At 29.6% G+C, this 22,033-nt stretch overlaps 2 protein-coding genes across 2 annotated transcripts in view; both read right to left on the reverse strand.

Annotated features, from left to right (window-relative positions):
- Positions 1 to 347: 347 nt before the first annotated feature.
- LOC100163600 (probable multidrug resistance-associated protein lethal(2)03659) lies at positions 348 to 14,736 on the reverse strand. Its single transcript, XM_016808755.2, has 27 exons — positions 14,545 to 14,736; positions 12,728 to 12,836; positions 12,579 to 12,662; positions 11,174 to 11,284; positions 10,972 to 11,106; positions 7,891 to 8,101; positions 7,417 to 7,639; positions 7,187 to 7,343; positions 6,984 to 7,122; positions 4,967 to 5,077; positions 4,604 to 4,894; positions 4,374 to 4,538; positions 4,181 to 4,302; positions 4,009 to 4,106; positions 3,859 to 3,944; positions 3,363 to 3,751; positions 3,022 to 3,299; positions 2,876 to 2,955; positions 2,620 to 2,770; positions 2,414 to 2,520; positions 2,230 to 2,353; positions 2,002 to 2,172; positions 1,599 to 1,726; positions 1,271 to 1,514; positions 978 to 1,176; positions 643 to 883; positions 348 to 550 (listed from the first exon to the last, which is right to left on the reverse strand). Exons 2-27 carry the CDS (start codon positions 12,733 to 12,735, stop codon positions 506 to 508), a joined length of 4,098 nt encoding a protein of 1,365 aa, XP_016664244.1. The 5' UTR covers positions 12,736 to 12,836; positions 14,545 to 14,736; the 3' UTR covers positions 348 to 505.
- A 3,842-nt stretch (positions 14,737 to 18,578) lies between these two features.
- The window catches only part of LOC107882152 (probable multidrug resistance-associated protein lethal(2)03659), a 41,978-nt gene continuing 38,523 nt past the window's right edge, over positions 18,579 to 22,033 (reverse strand). Inside the window, exons 24-27 of the mRNA XM_029490615.1 lie at positions 19,693 to 19,938; positions 19,403 to 19,575; positions 19,068 to 19,308; positions 18,579 to 18,970 (exon numbers count right to left, since the gene is read on the reverse strand). Coding sequence (XP_029346475.1) covers positions 18,941 to 18,970; positions 19,068 to 19,308; positions 19,403 to 19,575; positions 19,693 to 19,938 — 690 coding nt within the window. The 3' untranslated portion in view covers positions 18,579 to 18,940. The remainder of the gene's footprint in view (positions 18,971 to 19,067; positions 19,309 to 19,402; positions 19,576 to 19,692; positions 19,939 to 22,033) is intronic.

A 22,033-nucleotide genomic window follows, 5' to 3' on the forward strand; every position in this document is an offset into this window, starting at 1 on the left:
TTGTTGTATACTTTGTAAGAACCAGACTAAATTATTGTTTTCTCTTCTACACTAAATACTGACGAAATATGTTTTTATTTTCAATAAGACTGATAGGCACCTTCGTTATTTTATATTTTTAAATTATTTAACAATTTTAAGTAAATCATTTTTAAACAGCATTTTTAATTAATTTTATAGTAAATTATACTCACTGTTATCCTAAATTAATCAAACTAGGTACTATAATATATATCTTGTATATTATGAAAACAAGCAATAAGAAAATAATACGCAGAAATCTAAATAATAAAATTGAAGTAACTATACATTTTCAATTTAAAAAAAAATGTATGATTAAGACGCTAAAGGTGATAAAAAGCTTAAGTTATATTATGATGGTATGAATTACAAAACGACAAAAGTGCCGTAAATGTACCTATTTAGAAACAAGAATCAATTATAACTAAAAATACCTAATTAATGTGATTATTGTATAAAATCATAAAACCTTAGCATTCATGATTCAAGTGGTCGATTTGATGTGTTCGTGGGCAATGTTCATAAAGCTCTAAAAAAAAAAAATACAAACGCAATTAGTTGATATGATAAATTCGATTAAACACACGGTACAATAATTGAAGTATGAGCTTCAGGTTTTACCTCAACTGCTAAATTATGTAGCAATTCAGACGTTTCGTTTCCAGTTTGTTCTACCATTTTGTACAAAAACCCATCTTTATTTTTCAACAAGTTATAAGGGTGGTTGAATTCTACCATTGTTCCAGCGTCCATAACAAGCACCTTGTCAGAATCCATAACTGTGTTCAAACGGTGAGCGATCGTTAACACTGTACACGACCGAAATTTATTTCTAATCGTATTTTGAATCAATGCATCGGTCCTGAAAATAAAACAAAAATCCAATGTACACAGCTATACGAGATTAACGAGAACATTATTGCAATCGATTTTATATGATTTGTATCAATAGTTACTGTGAATCGACATTGGCAGTAGCTTCATCCAACACGAGAATCTTATTACTACGCACAATTGCTCTAGCCAAACACACTAATTGCCTTTGACCAACGCTGAAATTAGAGCCGCCTTCAGACATTTTTGAGTTCAGACCGTCGGGTAAATCCTCAACGACGGTTTTAAGTTCCACCTTTAAACAGCAATAAATCCACAAAACTTTACGAAATTTGTCTTGCTACTTCGTAATAGTAATTACGTAAACAAAAAAAAAAAAACTGTTTTGGAAATTATTATAAACGAGAAAATATACTCTCTAAAGCATTCCATAGAGCATGGTCTGGGTATTCGTCTAAAGGATCTAGGTTTTTTCGCATTGATCCCGAAAATAAAACTGGTTCTTGAGGAATTATTGAAATTTTGGAACGTAAATCGTGTAATCCCAATTCGTGTATTTCTATACCGTCGATGGTGATATTTCCCTCATTGAAAGCAAGTCTAAATAATGCTTCTATTAATGACGACTTACCTGCACCAGTTCGACCAACAATTCCTATCTAAATTAAAAGACAATTTTCATCGTACCAAAAATCAAAACTATTAAAATAATATAGATAATAGGATGCATTGGTTAATATTACTTTTTCCATTGCCAGAATTTGAATATTGAGATTTTTTAAAATATGCTCCGCATCTAAACTATAACGTAGATAAAAATTCTCAAACACGATATGACCTTTATCTGGCCATTCTTTTGGTGGTTTTTTCTCTAAAACAAGAATAAAGAAATATTTACTTAAAAATTATAAATATTGTACATTAAATAGGTAAATTAATAACTACTGGCCATAAAATTTGTAAACGAAATATGATCAAAAAATATACGATTAAGGTTTAACAATAAAAACTCTTTACTACCTATTTTAAATATATCAATCTAAAGATATACTGTATATTTTTTTTTTTATAGTAACTATAACATACCCGTATTCCTAAATTGATTTTTTTTACATTACACCTATTATATTATTCAGACTTTATTACCAAGAGAAGTTTCAAGAGGAGCTTCCTGTGGGACATTTGTATATTCAAGTACTCTCTCGACAGACGTCATTTGATTATCTAATTCTGCTAATTGTCTTATTCCCCACTGGACAGCGCCTGTCAAACTAATAGCTTGAGTTAAAACCAATCCAACGTCTCCACCAAAATTATCTAAAAATTAAAAATATTATTAACACATTAATTTCGATACTATTAATCGTATATTACCATTGTTTACGACTAAGAAACTCAACGTTAATATACATATGTAAATGAAACAGATCATGTCCAACGAAAGTCCCAATGCTTCACTTGATGTAATAAATAAATACCAAGTCGAAGAATGTAAATCCTTGAAATTTTAAATAAATTATTAGTATTTTACTATAGATGCGTAATGTGTTTTCGTTACTTGGTGTTCATCAAATTCTTTGCATAAAATATCCTCAGCTTTAAACGCTCGGATAGTAGATAACCCTTGAAGCGACGCATTCAAATATCCATACACAGGACTTCGGGCTTTATTTTATATTTGAAAAATAAAATAATTCTTTGTTTAAAACCCAATAACATATATTTTGTGTACTACATAATGAAAATAATTATTTCAGCACTTACTAACACCTTCCAAACGTTTGATACTACGTGATGTCGATAAATAAAAATTAACGGTATAATAACACATCAAACCTACAATGAAAGTCGGTATGAGAAGATAAATGTTAATTATACCAACCACAACAAGAGTTCCTATAAGTTGCAATGCTATCTGGTAAAACAATATAAATACAAAAAAAAATATAATATACTGTATAACTACGTATTATATTATTGTGCAAGTTAGGTGAAGTAAACATTTATTTAATATAATTACGTGAATAAAATCCAATAAAGGCGTTGGTAATATTTCATCAATAGCACCAATGTCTTTAGTAAAGCGGTTAAGAATTCGACCTGAAAAATTAATATTGATTGTCTATTCAACATGCGGTTAAATAATTATTTAATAAATTTCGTTACCAGATGAATTTGTATTGAAGAAATGCATTGTGGCTCTTGTGATAGCGTTAAACATATTGTTATGTAGATTCATAGAGGTGCCCATTAGGACTGATACAAACATAGCACATCTTATGAAAATAACTATTAGCAAAGTTAAATTTAAAATAGCGTACATTATAACACAAAACTGACGAGATATTATCCATGGTGTATCGGATAATAAGTGAGTTAAAAAATTGCTGATATTTGCAGATTTACTCTCTGCATTAGGAAAAACGTGATCTTCCAGATAAACCCTAAAATAATTCAATATATTTTAACATTAAATTTATTTTAATAATTGAAAAAAAATGCTTTACCAATAACTTATCCAATAATCTCCACCAGTACCGAGAACTTGTGTAAAAATGCACACGAATAATAAAAACGATATTTTAAAAATATTTCCTCCAGCAGAAATATATGACAAATAAACACTACGTGAAACATTTCCGGATGACCTAGTTTCAGCTACTTCTTTGTGTTCATTTAGAACTCCGTTTAACTTGTTCTCGTCAACAGACGACGCAACACTTTCAATAGACCCTGGTCGAGATAAATCGGAAAATTGTTCTAAGCTGTTATTAGTTGCATTTTTTACATTAATTTCACTATCAGTGGTTGTTTCCTCCGATGACCTAAGTAATTTTGTAAAGTCTAAGACAGAAGATTGAAGTTCCTGATACGAGCCCTCGGCTAATATATTTGCCTGGGGAAAAAATTCAAATAAAACATAATTTCATTATTATAAAACATATTTTATTCTATGACTTTTATCAACATTATAATAATATGTACCAGGTACATTGTACCTACATTTTCCATCAAAACTATTCGATCAACGCTTGGCAAGTATTGTAATTGGTGAGTTATAAGAATACACGTTTTCTCTTTGAGGTAACCTGTAAATTAGAAATTTGATATTATCAAATCTAACAAGAAATCCATAAAACTTTATGTACCTACCCTTAATACATTTTTCAAATAAATGTTTTCCAACGTGTGTGTCAACAGCTGACAAAGGGTCGTCTAGTAAATAAATATCGGCTTGTTTATATACAGCTCTAGAAACATAAAACATGAAAAAATAATAAAAAAAGTTATTGAAATTATCATAACCAACTAATTTTCTACTTGCCTTGCTAGATTTACCCTCGCTCTTTGACCACCACTAAGAGAGACTCCTCTTTCTCCTACTAATGATCTGTCACCATAGGGAAGTTGTTTAAAATCGGTTTTCAATGCACACACTTTTATAACCTATAAATAACTTCCTTGAAATTTAACATTTTTAATTAAAAACAATTCCTATTATTGTTTGAAATTTGTACTTCTTTGTAACGATTATGATCCATTGGCGAACCAAAAAGTATATTTTGTTGAACTGAGCCGTTAAACAACCAAGGTTCTTGAGATGCGTATGATACTGTTCCACGCACGGAAATACTTCCTTCGCAAAGGGGCAACTCTCCTAAAATTGATTGAATCAATGAACTCTGTATAAAAATGTAAATGTTTATTATATTATCATTCTCTTATTTTTTATATAACTCATCCTTACTTTTCCGCCTCCTACGGGCCCAATGATTGCAACCAACCACCCAGGTCTAACGGTTAAATTAATATTATTTAAAGATTTATCTGGTTGATTAAGTATCCATTTGGCTGAGGCGTTTAAAATGTCGATTCCAAAATTTCCCAATTTGTCGATACCTCCTTCATTTTCAGTTGTATTTTCTATACAATTTTTACATTTAATGTTTGACATTTCTACGCCATTAATGGATGTTGTTTCTGATTTCAATAAAAGTTTTTTATTAGGCTTGCCCTTTTCATCTTGTAGTAAAAAGGACTTTTCAAACAAAAAAAAAAAATTATTTATTACATATTTTAATATTTGTAAGACAATTGTTAATTTTTATACCTCAATGCGTTTAATGGATATCAACACCTCAGCTAGTGTTAAAACACCTTGAGGGAAAAATACTGTCATAGTAGTATTTAATATGTTGTAATACGTTATTATAACGAAAACCTATAGAAGTACATTTTATTATTTTATAATAAGTTACAAGGTTATAGGTATATAAATGTTGTGTTATGGCTATTTTTTTAATATAAGGCACAGCTCTAAAAGGTGGCATGAAGGGTTTTATCTCTCCTCAAATATGATCTAGATTATTATTAAAAGTGTAATAATCCAATAGGTTTTAGAACGTCACAAGTTATTTTTAAAATTGCTAAATGATAAGTTTTATCAATTATATTTTTTTAATATTTAGAATTTGAATTGGTACTTGATAATTTTAAGTTTTTCAACTATAATCATCTACCACAACCAAGATGATAATATACTATACAGCTTATAAATGCACTAATATTCTGTTATATTTAAATAGAGGGGTGGTATTTGTTGGTAGCCTGCTCGAGGCCACTCCTGCCACTCGCTTTATCCCTTATGGGGTAAATAATTCGACTAATAGCCAACGACCTGACCGTTGTCCATCGCTTTACACTGTCCTTCACAACACGAATGCAAATCCTAACTCCACTAAAAATAGCCCTCATAAGAGCTTTGACAACAGTCTTGGTCACTCTGACCATTGTAACCAAATAAACTACTTAATCATAATACAAATCAACGTTGAAGGATTAACAAAAGCTAAGTATGAGTACCTACAAAAGCTAGCAGTAGACCAGAGTGCAACTGTCCTATACCTAGAAGGAACACACATCCCAGCTAATGGTAACATTAAATCTACCAGATTTTGGATTTAACCTTGCCTGCTACCAAAACCACAATAAATACGGACTAGCCATTTACGTCAAGTCAGAAATAACCAAGTATAATCTTACCCCTAGCACTGTATCTAGACATATTATTGCCACAATAGGAGTAGTCATCGATGGTTTATTTATCTATGAGCCACCAAATCTTAAATGGAAGAATGAAGCATTTCCTTAAATTAACAGCCACAACACAACTTGGGCCTACGACAACACTAATGAACCCGGTGAAGTGCTTCTAGATTATATCTTATCATCTGACCTTTACCTACTCAAAGACCTTAAAGGGCCAGACACACGTTTTGGTCAGCCGTGTGAAAAAAGGGTTATAACCCAGACCTAACACTGGTCTCGTTTGATGTGTACCTTATCCAGTAGAGAGACCAATTACAGGCTCCTTCCATAACAGTCAACACAAAGTTATCGTGATAAAAACTGGTTTTAATCTACACTTAAATAACTCACACCCAGTTCCCAGGTTTAATTTCAAAATAGTCAACTGGAAATGTTTCAGCGACTATCTGGAAGAGAAAGTCAACCGAATACCAAAAAACACCAAATGCAAAATTTGCTTTATAGGGCTGATGCATAAGTCAGCCAGAAGAAACATACCAAGAGGCTTTCGTAAAAATTACATACCAGGCGGGACTGATGGGACTAATATACTATACAATAAATATCCAAGATCAAACTATCCGATGCATAAGTGGCGCTTAAAAGAGGATCCAAGATGTGACTGCGGAGCGGAGGCCCAGACAATGCATCAGATAGTCAGCGAATGTGGAAATAGGAGGTTCACTGGAACTCTTGAAGATTTACATGTAGCAACGGACGAGGCAGTTCTATGGCTAGATAGACTGGACGTGGACATATAACATCAACGACTTAATTACTCAAAAGTGCATACATGTCATATTATCTATTTAGAACGTAGAATACCTGTATAAAACTACTGAGTATTTAAAAAAATTTAATGTGTGCATATAGTAGCAGTGCTATGTTAAATTGAAGTAAGTGATTTATTTGAGTAATCACAGAATTTTGAAAAAACACTAACCCATGTACAAAAAGTATCTGCTCCGGTTCGTGCCCCAGGGAAAGAAATTCTAGTGCCATGCCTGTTTATAATAAATGTTTTCAGATTGTGTATTTACTTGTTGTGTATTAATGTAATTTCCTAATAATACATATGATAAAATGCATATAAACAACGCAAATCTATTATGAAATATTCTGAATGACTGCAATAAAACTCTAATCCATGATGTCCCTCTGATCTGTTTGATTTCCATTCTGTAACGAAACAAAATCACATTTGTTTAATTTAGCAACTATTAAATATATCTGTATTACATACTTTCTTGCATATTGTACAAGCAATGCAAAGGGTTTCTCCCATGTGTACATCTTTATCACTCGTATGCCTGAAATTATTTCATTCATTAGTCTTACTCTTTCGTCAGTCTTTGGTGCGATTTTTGACCGATAGTCAGACGTCATCTTCCCCAACCATCCTGAAAATAAAAATGTACATATTTAAAAATACATTATCATGATGATACAAATGACAATCGCTTTCATACGTACCTTGTAATGGAACAAAAGCGAGAAATACAGTTATTCCAACTATTGACGACACGCCTATTTCTTGCCACAAAAAATATGTGACTAAAATAGTTTGCAGAGGTCCAATCCATAAAAATTGTATAAATCTTAATGCTATATCGAATCGGTTTACGTCATTTGATATCAAATTTACTACTTGACCGACTGTTGTTTGGCAGAGAGAAGTTGTACTTAACGTTAATGCCTATATGTAGGTATACACAATAAAGTATAAGGAATAGCCCCAAAAATAACAATGATAAGTAATTTATAATAAATCATATAAAACATTTGTTACTCAGTAACAACGTCTGGAATAACTTAATTTTTTTGTATTCGATTTTTTGTGAACCAAAATTTGATCAATGATATTTTTATATTTAATAACTCTTGATACAATAACATATAATTTAATGGTATAGATACTTATTTATTTTTTGTTTCAAGTAGATTTACCTTTTTATACATTGTTGAACAGCAAGCAACACGGATCTTCATTCCAATGTGTAGCATTTCCAATTGCGAATAATGATACAACACTATGTTAGCTAACATGTTTAACAAGAGACCGGATGCATATATGTATGCATGTTTAGTGTCTATGGTTTTGAATCCACCGGGGTTAAAATATGCTAACAGTTCACCAATCAGTAAAGGTTGAGTCACTCTATAAAAAGTTCACTCTCATTATCCCTATTCATATTATATTATAAGCACCGATATGATTTTCTTATGACAATATTTAATAATATTCAATTTTTTTTTCCAATAAGCTTAGAATTATGTTTATAAGCAATGATTTATCATTGAATTATTATTTAACAAATCCATTTAGGTAAGTGACTTAATGATAAGGTACTTATATTCAAAACTAGACGCAACTAGGACTACATTTACGGATAGGGCTTTATACCTCATATTGTTCCTTCATTAACATGTGTAAATGCACACTGTTCTTGATGGAAAATACCATCTACTAAGTTTTTTGTACTAATAAATTATTTACAGCAAATAATTAATATATTTATTTTATAAAAATATAAATTACAAATTATAAATTAATACAAATTGTCTGTCTTTTTAATTATATACTCACAAATGTATCATTCTTCAAAAAAATATTTAAAATATATTGAGAATATCTTTTTTTATTTCTATTTTTTTTCTTCTTTTTTATTATTTAAAAATATACTTACAATCTATACTACATGCATAATGAGTAAGTGTGGTGACATAAAATAACATTTAACATAGGAACATTAATTGTAAAGTAGGAAGGTTCCTAGCAGTGTCATCAACAATAAATTCGGATTTATTCTTTTTTTTTCATAATTAAACAATGTTTTTTTTAAGCATTGAGCATGTCTCTTGGCCATTGCCTTTTTAATCTTCTAAGGATGATGGAGGTAGAGGATAGACTTTTAATTAGTAGATTTGAATGAGCGCAAAGCTTTGAGTGGAATCATATGTAATGGGAGTGGCTAGGTTGTTGAGGGTTGGTATATTCAGGTCTTTGTGGAGATTTTTGTTTGTTACACATCTTGGGGCGGACGTTATTAAGCGTAAGCATAATGATTGGAATGCTTTTAAGGTTCTAGTGTTTGATGGCTTTGCTGGCACCCATAATTGGATGCCGTAAATGTTCAGCAACGATGTCTCAAGGTTGAGAAAAGAGGTCGGTGGTGGTGGAGAAGCCAGGAGGGCAATAAACTGTAGAAATGGTGACAGGTATGTTATAAGGTACGACTAGTGAAACAATGGCTACCTGAATATGGGGTATAGTGTAGGGGAGTAGTTAGTGGTGGGTTATGTTTGATTTTACGTAAATTGCAGCGCCAGCATGAGCTGTGCCATCAGGATGACAAGGTAAAGTGGGTTTCAAAAATAAGTGCAATATCAGATTTTGTTTCCAGTAGAATGTACCGCACATCATCTGTAGTTTTCTGGGTGGTCTTTTACACATAAAGCACAAGTAGCTGGGGTTTTTTTTAATTTTTTCGCACATGTTGGTGAGATGGTTTTTTACACAACGAAGCACCTATAGGTGAGCGATTGCAGTATGTGCGCGTATGCCCATAGTTTTGGCATCTGTGGCATTGAGGTATGTCACGTCTCCAGTGGAGTTCTTCAATCTTGACTATTGAGTGGCATAGCATCGTGAGCTTGAATATTTCTGGGCTGTTTGGTGCCGGGTTAAGGTCGATGAAAAAGAGTGGGAGTGGTCTGCTGGGTTGGTTTTTTTCTTTTATGTTAGTAACATTTCTGACCGAAAATCCGAGATCGTTGAGGTCTTGAGTAATAAGTTCAGTAGACGTTGTGTGGTGAAGGTTATAACACTACTCGATATGATTTGTCTTCCTTCGCTTGGTATGTTAAATATTCCACAGAATTATCGTTTATTAATTTAATTACATTACGGAAGGATTGAGGAGATTTTAGTATTAACTTGAGATTTTTGTTTTTGGTTTTGCATAGAAATTCTTCGACGCCAACAATGGTTTTTATTTGGTTACAGAAATTTTGATAGTTGACGAGAGTGGTGATAAATATATTGTTGGAGGGGTTGATGGTTTGATGACATTTTCGGATTGCATTTGGTCATTTTCGACCTCTTTTTCAATAGTTGTTTCTTCGAATACGACGTTTAGTGCTTCATAGCGGTTGTGAGATGTATATGTAAATTTCTTTGGTTGTTATTGTTTCTTTTTGATGTAGGTGAGTTACCTGGGGAAGCATGAAGTTTTCCAGTTTTGATTGTCTAATCTGTGCTGTCTCTTAGAAAGTTCTGTGTGTTTTTAGATATGACCATTTTCAATGATTTCGTTTCATCATTTTAGCCACTCTATATAGTGTTGCGTTCGGAGAGCTGCAGGCTATTGATGAGTGGGTTATTCTTGGGTAGCATTGCGCCGCGATGTTATTTACGGTACCAAGGGGACGTACAAGTAAGGTGCCTGGAACCGTGCGCTTAATAGATAATCGATATAATTAGTTTTAACACTTATTTGTCGGTATAGGATTTCACTTACAGCCGATTCAAATTAGAGTTTTATGTATGTTTGTGGAGTAATTTCCTTAAGATGTTGATCTAAGTTACAATAAAATCGGTTACGAATTGCACCAGATAAAGTACGCATGGCACCTAGCAGTTCACACCAATGTGTATTTCTACGATGACCACGGTAATTGGCGAACTGATTGAGAATATCTAAATTTGATAAACTGTCTTATAGTATAATATAGCATACTTGTTCTAACCCATTTTTTGCGTCAATGAAGAAAACATTTTTCGTTACTTACTTAGCTATCTCACATGTAGTGGAGAACTTAGCCACCAAGCAATCACACTATTCCCTGTATTTGGTTACCTACTATACAGCAGATTGAGTTCCCTGAATCCTGATTTTGTTTTATAAAATACATTTTTATTTATTTTAAAACAATATCAAAAGCTTGCTTACAATACATAGGAGTGACAATTTAATATGATGATATAATTCAATATATTTTTTACGATTTAATAAGATATATATTTACCTTAACACGGTTTCAACAAACATTTGTATTATCCCATAGTAAAAAAAACTTCCACCAAACATTCGTACTAAAACTCTCGATAAACTAGGTTCCCGATTCGTATTTTTTGCATTAGCGATCTCGATTTTCCATCTCCTTGGATCGAAAAGATTGAAGAAAATTTGTTACAGTTTAAAAAAAAAAAAAAATCTCATAAATTTACCTTTCAATTTCGAATCCTAATAATGATGACTTGTGATCGTTAAGTGGATCGTATAAGTCATTGGTCTCCAAATCTCTCTTTTGTCCCGTTTTAAAGAGGTTTAAAAGCCAGCTGTAGCATAAAGAATTAAATTTATTACAAGTTTTTAAAAATTAAAATAAAATATTTAGTTTTAAGTTATATGTAATTTGGGTTCTACACAATTATTATTCGAAGAAGTAAAGTAGGTACCGTTACAGTTTTAGTTGTTTGTTTTCAATTCCTATATTAATTATAAGCTTATATTCTAATAAAACCATAGTTAAAATATTAATTATCACCTTAAAGTAAGAATTTCGAATATAATATAATATTTCGCTTATAATAACATGTAAAGACGTAAAGTTATATCAATGGAGTAACGTATTGTTTTCCACGTTATTAAAATAATTTTCGAATGTAGAATGTATATAATATGACCAAATTTAGGGGCTATGAGAGAAATTGATAATCAACTAAATTTATTTACGATTCCTAACATTTTAGTTAATAATCAACAATCCAGGAATTAACACTTATTACATTTTGTTAATGTACAACATTAAGTCATTAACAATAAACAATGTACCTACTACCTTCATCCTTAGTGTTGTTCCTATCTTGCTTCTATACAATTTATATAGTAATATATCTACTACTTATTACTTATAAGTTATAAGTCCTTAGTAGCTAGGTAGATGAACTGATTTAGTAATAATATATTTTTTTTAAATAACTTTATTTGTAACGCCCTACTTTTTTAATGTAAAAGTAACGTAGAGTGATAAAAAAAAATTTCGGTTAACGTGAATTTAATTTAAATAAAAATATTTGATGTAATGAATAACATAATTTTATTGATTTTCAAAATTAATTTACTCAACACTGCTTGTAATGCATTATATTTGCTATATTTTACTTGCCAAAATAATTTAAAAGAATTACTTACCTAGATATTTATATAGTTAAATAGCTTATATTGTGTATAAACGATAGTAAATTGAAGACATTCAATTTATTTATGCAGAGCAATTACATTTTCGTTTTGTGTTTTTAGTTACCTAGTTATATCTACACTGAGGAATGCGGTTATACATATATACATCAATGTATCGCCTGTTGATTACCTACACATATAGGTGCTACCCACTATTAAGTAATTTTCATGAATGAAAAGGACTCCCGCCTCATTAATTATTTACCATATTATCTTTACATACCATTTAAATCAACTCTGAAGCCCAAAAATTAGTTACAGAAATTCAAATTTATTTGATAGGTACAATTTTCTACAATAATTTGATACATTTCTTTAATTTGTTACTCACATTGATATTATAACTTACTATTTTATTTACACGACTCAAATTCACTGATTTAAAATTACCTATTTGTGATGATTTCAAATATATTAGCATTAGATCTTGGATTACGATCACGTTCTACTTTCTTATCTGTCGTTGGTATTTCTCTAGAATAAAATTAAGTTTGTTAATACTTACTAGATTCAATATTTGGATACGTTTGACAACTTACCTGTACATAATATATAACTATTTCGGAATTCGTATTATGATTTATGATAAATAGTCAACAATAAAGCTTGAACATAAGTTATATTGATATTAAATTGTCTTTTGCTGTCCTAAAAATTAGGTACGTAATACTATATATAAAATTATAATAAATTAATTTATATATTTTTTTAATAAATGTATTAGTTAAGTATTATCATAGCTATGAATTGAATGCATAAAATATAATAATAAAATACTACGTAACATTTCAAAAATTGAGCAAAATAAACTACATATAAAAAATTTAAATCAAATAAGCATTCAATGGTAAAAGATTTAATATCTAAAATCTTCCAAATCCAAATTGTTTGCTTAAATGCAATGAAAAACCATTGTTAATTTTAATACAGTAAAACTCGCTTAATAGGCGCTATTTTCCGTCGGTCCCTAAACATTTCCTTTATTAGTCAATATAAAATCCACCTGTTAAGACGCTCGGTTTTTCTCTATCTCATCGGATAAAACGCTCTTTTGTTTAGCAGATTACGATACATTTTAGTAGGTTTGTGAAAATAAATATTGACATTTTACGTGTTTACGTGTTCTTATCATTGTATTGTTTTATTTTATCGCTATACCTATTTTATCATTACCTATTATAACAGTTTCAATGTATTTCATCGTATTATGAGATTTAGTAAATGCAGTTCGTTCGCAAGTGTATAATCGTATGGGTATGTGTGTTTAATGAGTAATGACTGAACAGGCTGATATCTCACCTCTAAAAAAAGAAGACTTTCAGCTATAGCACAGTTTTGTTTATTATGCAACCGTATATGACGAACACTAAACCAGTAGCACTCGGACTTTAGATGAAATAATCGCTGATACGAGCTTAATTGAGAATGAGAAAGAAGTCGAAGATCAAGAAGAAAAAGATCAAGACGATCCAGCACTACTCCTACAATTACTGCTGGTTTGCAACACCTATCAGAAATTCAAAAAGTATTATCCTCTGTAGAAAATTTTGAAGAAATGTTGGATTGTCTAAACAAAATAGAAAACTTTTTGGCTGACACGCATTGTCAGCATGGTAAACAAACAAAAATATATCAATTTTTTAATAAACAATAATAGAATATTTAATAATAATTTTTTTTTAATTAAATTCAGTAGCAAAAAATATATGTATGTATATTATGTAATTATAATTTATTTACTATATTCAATAATAAAAAAATTAACTCCATACTTCAATCCCTTCATTTTTTTCATTGCTGTATAAGACGCTTTACCGCTTAAAATGCTCCAGAGAGCGTCTTAAGCGAGTTTTACTGTGTAAATAAATAAAAACCAGTTAGTATCGATATAATAATTTATTTTATGTAATTTGTTGAAATGTTTTTTTCGATATTTTGATTTTTAAGCGGGTTCATAGCACTACTATATTTTAATACATTACAAGCTTATGCGATGTATTCGTACACAGATATTTTCAATGGTAAGGATCTACATTAAAAATTGTCTATATTATATGCGTATAAGCATTAACATATTATTTAAATTATATACATATGTATATACCTACGAGTATAGGAAAAAAAAAAAAAAATTGGGTTCGAACACCCAAACCCCTTCCCGCGTCTTTGTGTACTTCACTGAGCTTATAAGTTACAACTCGCTTAAAAAATAAAGTATCGATAAAACGCTTACGATGACGTTACTAAAAGAACCCGTTAGCTTAAGTAAATAATTGATCACGTTACTCTAATATTAAAACTAATGAAGCTAAACTGGAACGGCTCATCACATACATATTCAATGTTAGGTACTTACATATTATTTGTAAGACAACAAATGCGTGAATGAGACGATTGAAAATTATTAATGCATTAATATCCAAGATATAGTGCTACCTAATGAGTTTGGTATACAGAACATAAATGTACCTACCTATAGCCGCTTACATTCTATAGGCAACGACTGAAAGACGAAACTATATACGAACTTGTTCACGCACACAGGTTGTCAAGAAACTAAATAATACCTAAGTGCTTTGATATTTTCAGTTATCTCCAGCCAGGTTCAGTGTTTATCTAATCAGTATTACTTTTCAATGATGAACCAATGTATGTTCAACGTGTATTAAAAAATAAGAAAAAGTTTTTATGAAATAACATTTTTTAAAGCTGCTAATGAATATCTTTGGATCTCTCTATCACCGTGGGAATGGAATCGGTGGTCTCATCTCTCGATTAGTATCACCAACAAAATTAGGTTGAAAATGTTGATAAATTTAAAGGTAAGAATATTATCTAGGCAATCTCGTGGGCTTTTTATTATATTTTAATTTTAAAGCGAGTTATGAGTATTTTCATATGTACAAACAATTTACAATTTTAAAATATTCATATCTCGCTTTAAAATTATAATACTAAAAAAATAGTTGTAGTGATTATGTAGTTTATTTAGTGTTTTTCGATTGTCATTAGTCATTATTTATTGAATATTTTAGTAACAATTTACAAGGTAATATAGTTCAGCACTTCAGCAGATACGAGTGCTATTCGGCTCTGAACTACGGCGTGTCTATATGTTTATCAATTCATTCATTCTATGATAATTATTTATCATGTTTTATTTGGATATTTTAACTGTATAGGATTAAAAATTATGATTACTTTAGTCTATACTCTATAATGTTAATATATTTTCGGTTAATATTGTATAAATCATTGACAATGAGTAACCTAAGGATGTTCAACAAGTATTAAAAAATAACAAAAAGTTTTTATGAAATTATATCTTTTACAGCTGCTATAATGAATATATCTTTCTATCACATTTCGGTCCCATCTCAGGATTAATATCACCAAAAAAAAATTAGGTTGAAAATTTTAATAAATTTAAAGGTAAGAGTATTATTATCTAGGCAATCTCGTGGGCTTTTTATTATATTTTAATTTTAAAGCAAGTAATGAGTTTTTTAAGATGTACAGACAATTTACAATTTTAAAATACTCATAACCCACTTTAGAATTAAAATATAATAAAAAGCCTATAAGATTGCCTATATAATAATCTTACATTTAAATTTTATCAGAGGTCAATTCACTCTAATTTTTAAGCTAACGGAGCTACCCGTGTTCTTTTGAGTGTACAATTTGCAATGTTACGCACTTGTAAGACGGAGACAACATTATGTGCTTATGTGGCGTTCTCTTATAAGGTGGTTTCAGTGGGTCATGAAGTCTTTGTCTAACACACGCACAATATAAGATTATAGACGTGTCATAAATCAAATCTAGTGAAGCCATAAGAATTCTGAAAACAAATTTGAATACAGCATAAAGTATACAACCGAATCAAGATCAAAGCGCTTAGTTGTTAAATATTATAATATCTTTGTATTAATAGATATTATCTCAAAAGTAGGTACCTAATACCTAATATATTTTTTTAAATTGTATACATGTATACATAAATAAACCAATTTTATACTTTATATATAATATACTATCCAAAGACCATAATATAAAATTAACACTTAAGGTCTGAAGATACGCCAAAGTATTACAAACAACAATGAATAGTCATTAGTCAATGCTTAAATTGTAAAATAATAAATTTATTATCTAAGATGGTTCAATGGTTAACGCATATAATCCATGAGATTAAACATTATCATATATTACGTAAATAGTTATGTATTATCGTTTAAAAAAATAGTGTGAATAGAAACACAATTTCAAGTCGTTGTATTATAATATTGTTATACGTATGATTGAGCAAACCTAGTTTATTTTAGTAAATAAATAAATATGACTATTTTAATGAATAAAATGTATTTAAATATATATTTAATATAGAATAATTATAATGATTAAAATCCCGTAGTTTTAGTTACTAAAAAACTGGAAATTAAATATGATTGAAATAAATATATCACTTTATCCATTTAAACATACATTTTTGAAATTATTTAATGCGTAATAAGAAAGTATGATTACAGGGTTTTAGGGGTCATTACCCCAAAAAAATGGTTTGAAAATGTTGTTAAATACATCAATTGGCTCTATTTCAACAGTGTGTATTACACTAAATAAAATGAAATAATAATACAGTTAAATTTAGATAAAAATAAGTGATTTGGGGATTACAATATTTAGCCACAAAGTTTATTTCCTTTATAATTATACATTCTAGTCAAAACCTCAAATTAAGGGGTATGCTACCGACCGTTTCTAAGGAGTTCAATATAGGCAATTTTCTATTTGTGTGTATGCGGGTCGTGTAAATGTGTGCGTAGTTAGTGATCATTAGTGTGACTGACTGTGTATAAAATGCACATGCCAGTAACGTAACATTTTACACATTAATTACAAATGTGAATTTTTAGAGAAACACTGAAACTTATTTCGTATTTCTAATAATATGGCTTACTGAGTGAAATCATAGTATAAACACTTATTATACAAATTGAAGAGAACAAGTTCATCTATATTTGTATAGGAGTAATGTTCGATATTTTGTTTTCAATGTCTAATATTTACCTCTAAAACTAGCGATATTTCATTTTTTGAATTTGAACTATAGAGTTTAGTAATTAAAATATCAAAAATTTACTTCTATACAGACAGAGATTAACTTCACTTATACAATATTGATAATAGATGTTTTAACTCTCAAACCTCTCAATAAACCATATTATTCGAAATACAAAAATCAATTTTCATAGCATTTTTCCATGGTATTTATACCCCTTAGAAAAAAAAGAGAATGTTACATCAATTTATTGACAAATAATTTAAATTCTTTGGCGTATGGTATAAATTAAATGACTTAAGTCAAATATTGAAATTTTTGGCTTATAGCAGAGGTGTTCAAACTTTTTCATCCCACGGCTCCTTTGTGTGTTTACAATATTTTTACGGCTCTCAAATTATTATGAAAAAGTTGAAAAAATACGGAAAATATGGCTAATATGAGTGGAGTGATAATAACAGTGACTTTAGTACTAGACATAAAACTTCAAATAGTCTCGTAATGTGTTTCATTATCGTTTCCATAATCGCTTTAATGATTATAAATAATATTTTTATTAATTATACATGATCTACATTAACTTTGGTTTCCGATGCTTTAACGCGGCTCACTTAGACAACTCTCTCGACGCCCCTGGGAGCCGCGACGCACAGTTTGAATACCTCTGGCTTATAATGTTATTGGAATCAAAAATGTTTATATTTTTATATTTTGTTGGTACAGATCACGTAAGTCAAAACAATAATTCACTATCTTAATATCTTAAGTCAAGTTTAGTGAAAAATTATTCTAATCTTATTAATATAATATTATTGTACATACCTATAATAAGAATAACTAGTAACTAGTTTTATCAATATTATAATTTTTAACTAGGTTCTTTTAGAATGCTATGATTATTATCAGTGACCTACTTCTATCGTGGAATTATTATTATGTTGTTTAGTAGGAAAATCAAAAATCTATAGATAATAATAATAATATAATAATATATTAGTACGAAATCCGATTGCGTCTGTGTTTAATACTTTAAGATGACGCTTCACCCGCATATAATGTTGTCTCCGTCTTACAAATCCTATGTTGCGCGTGTGTTAGACAAAGACTTCATGACCCACAGGAACCACCTTAAAAGGACGCCTCACCAGTATAATATTTTACTGTCTCCGTCTTACAAGTGCGTAACATGTGATCGAGGTGATCGGCAAATTATAAATAAATAAACAAATTTTATACTTTAAATCTAATATAGCCCAAAGCCCAAAATATAAAATGAATACTTAGGGTCTGAAGATTCAAGATACGCAAAAGTATTACAACAACAATGAATATTCAATATTTATATTGTTAAATAATAAATTTATTATCTCAGACGGTTTAACGGTTAACGCATGTTAATCCTTGCTCAACCAATCAACACAATTTTTGCAATGACATAACTCACTAAAAAGAACCTATTTAATTAATTAACATAATATTATTTTGATTAAATATTTTCATATATAACGTAAATAGTAATATATTAAATGTAATAATATTATTTATATCAGTTAAATAGTGTGAGTAGCAACAAAATTCGAAGTCATTTTATAACATTATACTTATAGTTAAGCAAACCTCATTTATTTTAATAAATAAATAAACAGAATTTAAAAAATAAAATAGAAGTATAAACCGACGATTCGTTTTACTGTTGATTCTTCGTTGTGTTAAAGCTCTACAAAAAAAAATAATGCATAAACCATGTTATGAACAATAAATAAATATATTCGATGGAATAAATACAATCTGTGTAATTTAATATCGTAATATACCTCAGCTGCTATACTATGCAACAAATCAGACGTTTCGCTTCCAGTTTGTTCTACCATTTTATACAAAAACCCATCTTTATTTTTCAACAAGTTATAAGGATGGTCGAATTCGACAATTGTTCCAGCATCCATAACAAGCACCCTGTCAGAATCCATAACTGTGTTCAAACGGTGAGCGATCGTTAACACTGTACACGATCGAAATTTATTTCTAATCGTATTTTGAATCAATGCATCGGTCCTGAAAACAAAACAAAAATCCAATGCACACAGCTTTACGAATATAACGAGAACATTATTGCAATCGATTTTAAATGATTTGTATCAATAGTTACTGTGAATCGACATTGGCAGTAGCTTCATCCAGCACGAGAAGTTTATTACTACGCACTATTGCTCTAGCCAAACACACTAATTGCCTTTGACCAACGCTGAAATTTGACCCGCCTTCAGACATTTTTGAGTTCAGACCGTCGGGCAAATCCTCTACGACGGTTTTAAGTTGCACCTTAAACAGTAATAAATCCACAAAACGTACGAAACTGTCTTACTACTTCATAATAATAATCACGTAAACAAAAAAAAAAAACTGTATTTGGAAATTATTATAAACGATAAAATATACGTCTTCTAAAGCATTCCAAAGAGCATGGTCTGGGTATTCGTCCAAAGGGTCTAGGTTTTTTCGCATTGATCCCGAAAACAAAACTGGTTCTTGAGGAATTATTGAAATTTTGGAACGTAAATCATGTAATCCTAATTCGTGTATTTCTTTACCGTCGATGGTAATTTTTCCCTCATTGATAGCAAGTCTAAATAACGCTCCTATCAACGATGATTTACCTGCACCAGTTCGACCAACAATTCCTATCTAAATTAAAAGACAATTGCATTGTACCAAGGTTCAAAGCTATTAAAATAATATTGATAATAGTATGTATTGGTTAATATTACTTTTTCCATTGGCTGTATTAGAATATTGAGATTTTTTAAAACATGATCCCCATCTAAGCTATAACGTAGATAAAAATTCTCAAACACAATTTGACCTTTATCTGGCCATTCTTTTGGTGGTTTCTTATCTAAAGTAAACATAAGATAAAATTAACGAAAAATAAATAAATATTAAATAGATACCTACTTTATAAACCACTGCTTACAATATAATATACGCATCAGAGTTTTAAGAATTTAAATATAGTGATGTTAGATGAACCCAAATTCTGGTCTTTATTTTAGAACAATATTTGTAGGATGGTAGTTTTGGAATGATAATGAATATATTATACCTTGTGCAGATTCAAGTGCAGCTTCCTGTGGAACATTTGTATACTCAAGTACTCTTTCAACAGATGTCATCTGATTATCTAATTGAGCAAATTGTCTAATTCCCCATTGAAGTGAACCTGTTAAACTCATCGTTTGAGTTATAACTAGTCCAACATCTCCCCCAAAAGTATCTAAAAAGAAGTAAATATTTTTAACAAAAATAATATTGAAAAAATAATTAATATATTACCATTTTTGACAACTAAGAAACTTAATGTTAAGATACTAATATATGTAAGACAGATCATATCCAACGCAAAACCTAAAGCTTCGGTGGACGAAATAAAAATATACCAAGCCGAAGTATGTAAGTCCTAAATGTTTAAAAAAAAATTAATATTTTATTTTATTTCAATATAATATACCTAGTTGTTTCCCTTACTTGATGGTCATCGAATTCTCTAGATAAAACTTCTTCGGCTTCAAATGCTCTTATTGTTGATAAACCTTGAAGTGACGCGTTCAAATATCCTAATACGGGACTTCGTGCTAAATAATTAATAATTCACAATTAAAACAACTTCACGATAAATTATACACTGTCAAGTCTCAATAACTCAAATTTTAATGCGCTGGATAAAAATAAATTCGATTATATTTCAACAGACGAGAAAAAATTATCCAGAGTTGACCATAGTTTTCGAATTATTGAGAATCGACTATATTTTGAAATATAAAAATATACATTTTTGCACTTACAGGCTCCTTCCAAACGTTTGATACTACGAGATGTAGATAAATAATAGACTACTGCGTAATAAAACAATACTCCAATGAAGAATGTGGGTATAAGAAGGTAAACATTAACTATTCCAACCACAATTATAATTCCAATAAGTGACGATGTATTCTAGTTTTAAACAGTGTAAATATAAATAATAATTTTTTGTTACATAAAGCCGTTTGCGCAAACATATTTCCAAGTTATTTTTGCACACAAAACATTGAAAAAAATAATAACAAATCTGCGTACATCAAAAATATATATAGGTGTATAGTAAATATTTACTTAAGCACATGAATATGTTTATTTTACAGCAATTTTTATAAATTATACGTATACATCTCTTTATAGTAAATATTTTAGTTCATTTTATTTTATGTCGGTATTCATTAGTCGTTTTAATCGAATTAAATAAATAATTTTAATTAAATTCCAACGATTTTTAATTTTTATACCAGATATTTATGCAATTTTTTTTTTGTATTTCTTCATAATATTAGTTAACAGTTAATAATGATAGTAATAATAATTATTATTATTATTAGTTTTATGGTGGTAAATAATAAATGTTTCATAGTTTTTCAGGCTTAAATAATATTATTTTCACACAAATGTGCCAAGACTTTTCAAAAATATGTGCGCAAACTATATAGTATGTTATGTGTACCAAAACAGTATGTTTAATTAAACGTAAGCGCAAACGTCCCATGACCATTATTGACCTTATACAAAAAATGTTTTAAGGTAAAAATATCTTAAATGAGTGTGTAAAAATTTAAAATATAAGTAAGCTGATGATTTACATATATAAAATCCATTGAAGGAACTGTTATCATTTCATCAATAGCACCAATGTCTTTAGTGAAACGGTTCAAATCCGTCCCTGATAAAATACAAATATTGATAAAATTTA

This window comes from Acyrthosiphon pisum, chromosome A2 (genome assembly GCF_005508785.2).
Source record: "Acyrthosiphon pisum isolate AL4f chromosome A2, pea_aphid_22Mar2018_4r6ur, whole genome shotgun sequence".
Classification (NCBI taxonomy): domain Eukaryota; kingdom Metazoa; phylum Arthropoda; class Insecta; order Hemiptera; family Aphididae; genus Acyrthosiphon; species Acyrthosiphon pisum.